Source organism: Etheostoma spectabile, chromosome 20, assembly GCF_008692095.1.
Source record: "Etheostoma spectabile isolate EspeVRDwgs_2016 chromosome 20, UIUC_Espe_1.0, whole genome shotgun sequence".
In the NCBI taxonomy this organism is placed as follows: Eukaryota; Metazoa; Chordata; class Actinopteri; order Perciformes; family Percidae; genus Etheostoma; species Etheostoma spectabile.
The window spans coordinates 19,560,075-19,566,031 of NC_045752.1; the positions used below are offsets into that span (position 1 = coordinate 19,560,075).

The 5,957-nt window shown below is 43.7% G+C and overlaps 1 protein-coding gene and 1 long non-coding RNA gene across 2 annotated transcripts in view; both read left to right on the plus strand.

Annotated features, from left to right (window-relative positions):
• fam241a (family with sequence similarity 241 member A) overlaps window positions 1-1,140 on the plus strand; it is a 4,603-nt gene extending 3,463 nt beyond the window's left edge. The window contains exon 2 of the mRNA XM_032499841.1: window positions 663-1,140. Within this exon, the coding sequence (XP_032355732.1) occupies window positions 663-959 (297 nt within the window). The 3' untranslated portion in view covers window positions 960-1,140. The remainder of the gene's footprint in view (window positions 1-662) is intronic.
• Window positions 1,141-5,772: 4,632 nt separating this feature from the next.
• LOC116669805 (uncharacterized) overlaps window positions 5,773-5,957 on the plus strand; it is a 6,366-nt gene continuing 6,181 nt past the window's right edge. Inside the window, exon 1 of the long non-coding RNA XR_004326857.1 lies at window positions 5,773-5,868. This is a non-coding gene — a long non-coding RNA (uncharacterized LOC116669805). The remainder of the gene's footprint in view (window positions 5,869-5,957) is intronic.

The window sequence follows — 5,957 nt, forward strand, 5'->3', positions numbered from 1 at the left end:
TTGGGTCCCGGGGAGACACCAAATTTCTTTCTTGGGTCTTGAGCTGAAAAAGTTTGGGAACCACTGCTCGAGGGCGATTCGAGGCAAGTCGAGGAGGTACCATGTAGTGGAACAGTCGTCCGTTATACAGTGAATTGTCAGGCTGATGGAAGGCTCCGTGGTACGGCTCGACCACAGGTCCGTTGAAGCGGCTTAAATCCGAACCAAGTCCAAATGATGGATGTTGCACCGGCCTTTTTCACCAGCTCCTCCGTTTCGCTTTCAGCCATGTTTAATCAAGATGACGATGATGTCATGTTTAATCAAGATGACGATGATGTCATGTTTAATCAAGATGACGATGATGTGTTAATCAAGATGACGATGATGCGTTGCAGCTCAAAATTTCGCGGATAGATTGTGTCAACATGCATTATCGCGTGTCACCTGCTCATCAGGTAAACATTCACACACATTTATAAAAAAAAACCTCGGTGTTCAGTGTCTTGCCCAAGAACACTTCGCCATGGAATTGAACCACCAACCTTCCAATTGGCAGGCAAGTGCTCTACCACTGAGCCCCAGCCGGCAGCCAGCCCGTCTGATGGGGATAGTATGACCAGATGCTCGCGTGGGATACGTCCTCGTGCATTTGTAACCCATCCTGAACTTTGTCTCCACAGGTAGACGGCAGCCAGACCCGACCCGGACCTCCCACTGATCCAGGAGCCAGGTGGCCCCACGTGGACGACCCCACCACCAGAGAGCCGCGGCTGGACGACTGCGAGCGCATGGGGACTCTGTTTGGGATGCTCAACAAGTGTCTGCGGGGGATGGGCTTCAGCCAGATGTACTTCGGGGACAAGGTCGTGGAACCCGTAGTGATAGTGTTCTTCTGGCTGCTGCTCTGGTTCCTGGGGATCCAGGCCCTGGGACTGGTGGGAACCCTGTGCATCATCATCATCTACATCCAGAAGTAATGAGAGCGGACGAGCCCAGGGGAAGGCCGCTGCTTTCTTTGTTTAACGCTTACGTACGCGGGACTCATTTCACGCTCGTCTGGGTTGGAGTCTGCAGTGAGGCTGTGTTTTAGAAGAGGAGAAGGTGGAGAGGCCTGTGCTGCTCCGTAGTGACGGGGGGGGGGGGGGGGGGGGGGGGGGGGGGGGCTGACAAGGTCTCTAGAAACGGTTTGGAGCTTGTTCTGTCGGAGGAAATCCGAGCAGCCATGTCCATTCTTCAGGACTGTCTGGTCTGTAGCGTCTCCCTCAGGACAAGGGGTCAGATTAGATAATAATCATTATTAATTATTCATCCCACAATGGGGAAATGCACTCGTTCCAGCAGCAGTTTTCTACAGTAAAAACCAACCAACAACAGACAATGTGCAAAAAGTACTGAATGAATGTAAAGTGCCATTAATATAAAAGGTATTGTAAAGTAAAGTGAGGTGGCCATGGTCCGAAAAATAAAGCAATGTAAGTAAGTGACGTGAAGTGAAATTGAATATGTAATTAAATAAGAAAGCAAAAGTAAGTAACCATAATATAAATGACATTGAAGTGTGACCATAATATAAATAGTATTGAAAAAGTAAGTACTCGTAATGGAAATATATAAATGTAGAGAGGCCTGCACGATTCGGGGGAAAATATGAATCAATGTTTTTGCTTAGAATTGACATCACGGTTTATTTATTTTATTGACCATGACACCGATAGCACATCGCTATAGCAACGAGGCTTTAATGAAGAGATGGAGAGCATCGCAGCGCTTTAAAACCTATTTTGTACGGTATCTTTAAAACTCCCTGAAGAAAGTGGTAGCGGTGTGATGCAGTCGGCTCGTAAAATTAAATGAGAATCAGTTTGTTTGTTTTTTAAACTATCTTTAAAAATTAAATCGTGAACAGGGCGAATCGAGATCGCGATTTTTATTTAACTATTAATTGTGCAAGTCTACCAGGGGTGGTGGAGTCCTGCTTCTGATGCTATTGATCAGCTGATTTTTAAGAAGCAACAGGAAGACATTGTGGGAAAGGCTTTGCTTCAGAGTGGAGGACGAGTCCAGCGCTCAGGGAACAGGAAGGACACACGTCTCCATGGGAACGGTGTTTCTCTTCAAAAGACGACCGATCTTCTCTAAACACCCTGCAGGTGGGGTGGGGTGCAGGTGTGGTGCAGGTGGGTTGGGGTGCAGGTGTGGTTGTGTGGGGGTCGCGGTGTTTTGGGGTGCAGGTGGGGTGCGGTGGGTTGGGTGGCAGGTGTGGGTGGGTGTGGTGCGTTTTGGTGGGGGTCAGTGGGGTGGGGTGCAGTTGTGGTGGGTTGGGGTGCGGTGTGGTGGGGTGGGGTGCAGGTGTGGTGGGTGGGGGTGCAGGTGTGGTGGGTGTGCAGGTGTGGGTGGGTGCATGGTGGGGTGGGTGTCAGTTGTGGGTGGGGTGCAGGTGGGGTGGGGTGCAGGTGTGGTGGGGTGGGGTGGGGTGTGCAGCAGTAATGCAGCTGCAGTTATCAATCACAAGTAACATTTATGAATGTCTGGCCTTAAATATAAATACCACGGTATCTTTTGAACCACGAACGCTAACAGTATTCATCACGATGTTTTTGTATTTCTTCAATATTTCAATGTAAATTCTTCTGAAGGGGAAAAACATCGCTATGGCAACTGCATGGCAGCCATTACTGTACTCATGACTGTATTACTAGGACATCACCTAGCAGGGTTGTAGGACTCAAGTCCGGTCTTGGACTTGAGTCTGGACTCAAGACTGTTTTTCTATGGACTGGGGATTGTCTCGGTCTCGGCCGCTGGTCTTGCCCCATATGGCTTTTGGTCAGGACCGAGTCCAGGTGTCTTTATTATGTTGATATTAATATTGGAGGGAAAGTGAAACCCAAAATGATTGTCCTGATACTGTGTGTGTGGGGTGGGGTGTGGTATAAGACTTTTTTTTCTGTCCTGGACTCGGTCTTGACTCGGACTCAAACCTTTTTTGACTCGGTCTTGTCTTGAAATCAAACCTCTTTGGACATGGACTCGACTAGTCCTGGAAGTTGCACTTGTCTTGGTCTCGACTAAGGTGGTCTTGACTACAGCCCTGTCACATAGTACTGAGTAGTGACTATTCAGAGTTGGGTTTTCAGTCTTGTGATTTGGATATTGGTTTGTTTGTTGGTAATATTATAGAATAACAGAATCCTTAACCCTCCCCCCCCAGCCAGCCAGCCCGGTCAGCACTTAGCTCCAGTGCTAAGGACGCTAACGGCAGTCTACTGAACCGCCGGGGAACAGACCCAGACACCCGAGTCAGAACAGCACCCATTTGTAATGTCCGTTAGCGTTACGGTTGTGTCCCCACATACCACACACACACACACACACACACACACACACACACACACACACACACACACACACACACACACACACACACACACACACACACACACACACACACACACACACACACACACACACAGAGACACCACCCCCTTTGCTTGTAGCCATCTTTACAGTGAGCTAAATGTACCCATCAAAAGGGGGATAAGGCATAAAAAGGACTAATGCTACTAGTAATGTAAAGATGCGGTAGCATTGGATCTGGATGGGAAGGATGACTCAGGGATAGGACGGGGTGTGGCCCCATCCTGACGTCTCAGTCCGAGACACCGGTTCGGGGTCCTGAGTGTCGTGATTTTGGCTTCATATCTCACGTGGTTACAGCTCTACTTTATACCGATGCAAACTACCTGCGTGTAGTATTCCAGTTTGTCTCAGCTACTCCTGCTGAGCTGCTGTGTGATTTCATAAACCGTAACATTCACAACGGTTATGCGTGGAGCTATCGGTATACCGACACCATATCAACATGTAAGACTAGGTGTTGTTAATGGGATTGTTGTTTTATGAAATACCTTTAATTTGCATATATATATCAACAGTTGCACATGTGTTTGTATCTATCAGACAGTTTTTAATTTGAGTGCATTCAACACAAAATGCCTTTTTTTTTTCATATCTGAGTCATCGTACTCAAAATCTTTTTTTAAAGGTTTCTACATCTTGTGCAAGCCTTCTCGGGCTCGGATGATGTTATTCTTTAAATAATGTGTTTGTGATTGTAGACTTATTAGTCTACAATCACAAACACATACATCCAAAACTGCACATGTCATCTGGTTGGTAGAATAAAGCTGCAACATAACACCATGTGAAAAAAGTGAGAAAGGGTCTGAATACTTTCTGAATGTTCATAACTTGTAATGTAAAAAAAAAAAAAAAAAAACTAATATCAAACAGTATGGGAGTGTCTGGTGGGTGGATTCCTTTGTTTGGATTTGAGATTTTTCTGGTAGTCTCAGGTAGTTTTTTAAAACTTGGGAGCGGGACATATTTGAACTCTTGTGTTATTTGAATGTGCAGATGTCCAGGTTAACTGACCACACACTGTTGGAGCAGAGCGGACCTGAAGTCACCACACTGAGATACATATATACACACACACACACACACATGTTCCAGGGCAGACCTCATCGCTGATGGGGATGTATTTAACCCTCGTGTTGTCTTCCCGTCGACCGTTTTATTTTTCTGGGTCAGACTTAAAATTTTCTAAATTTGTTCGCCATTCCGGCCGTCTTTATCGACACTTTAGTGGCTTTTTTGACAATTTGGTTGATTTGTTTTGGCACTTTTCCTCACATTTTGTCTCACTTCTTCAGATGTTTTTGTACATTTCTTAACGTTCTTTTATCAATTATTCTTCAAATGCCATACATTGAGTAATACACCCAAATTCAGTGAAAGTAGTGAACTGATCATTTGTTTTACTTGTGAAGAGCGTTGTACCAAAGCATCCAGGATATTGTTTTTTTAACAGTTTGGTTGAAGGATATAGAAACTTTTTTTTTTTAAATGGGTCAAATTTGACCCGAGGACAACGTGAGGGTTAATAAAGTTCACTGATTTACTGTCGACATGCTGCGCAATGTCCTTGTTTAAAAAGATAAAAAAAACTTTTGTTTCTATGAACATAAATGATAAGTCATTGGTGTTGGCACTTTGAGTTTTATGGATACCTACTGAAGAAATATTAAATCAAAATGTGTCGCAAGGTCTTTGATTAAAAGCACGCGTTCCTAAAAAATGTTGTTTGGCTGTGATTGAGGTCGACAGTCTGCACTGCTGGTTGTTCTACTGACTCTAACCCTTGTGTTGTCTTCCTGTCAAAATCAACACTTTTCATCAATGTTTTTACCTTTTTCTTATGTTTTTGCCCCTTTTTCTTCAACACTTTGTCACTTTTTTTGTCGTTTTCAACACTACGTAACACTAATTTATGAACTTTAGTTTTACAGTTAATTTATTATCAATAAATCTCCTTTTATAGGAAATTATACCTTGTGTTTGAGTTAGAAAAGCAGAAATTAGGAATTATTTTGACTAAAATTAAAAGGAATGTATGTTGATGGATAGTGAGACTGGAATATTATTATTATTATTATTATTATTATTGATTGATAACTCATTCCGAGTACCAATGGAGTTTTCACAATAAATTAAATAGTTCAGTTTAGGGCCAAATTATCTCTTCACACATTGCTCTGGGACTAGTTTGAGTATCACTAACAGACTGTTAATATCAAAATATATATATATATATAATATATACATACACAGTCTATGGTCACTACACAGAAAGCTGTGTTTATTCTGAACATTTTAAAATGAAACACATGGGTATCGGGTATATTTACGTTCCCTTCAAGAAGATATCTGTAGAGCTAGGCCCACCCTGAGTAACTGATGCACTTTTTACCTTTTTGATCAATGAAAGTCCAAGTTATACTTGCAGTTAAAGCCTTTGGTTCCATTTATTTCCATGAGATCTTAGTTGAGTTTCCAGAGGAACCACTGCCTGTGTGTATGCCTGTGAGGTGTTGGTGTGCATGTGTGTATGGTATGCCTGTGAGGTGTTGGTG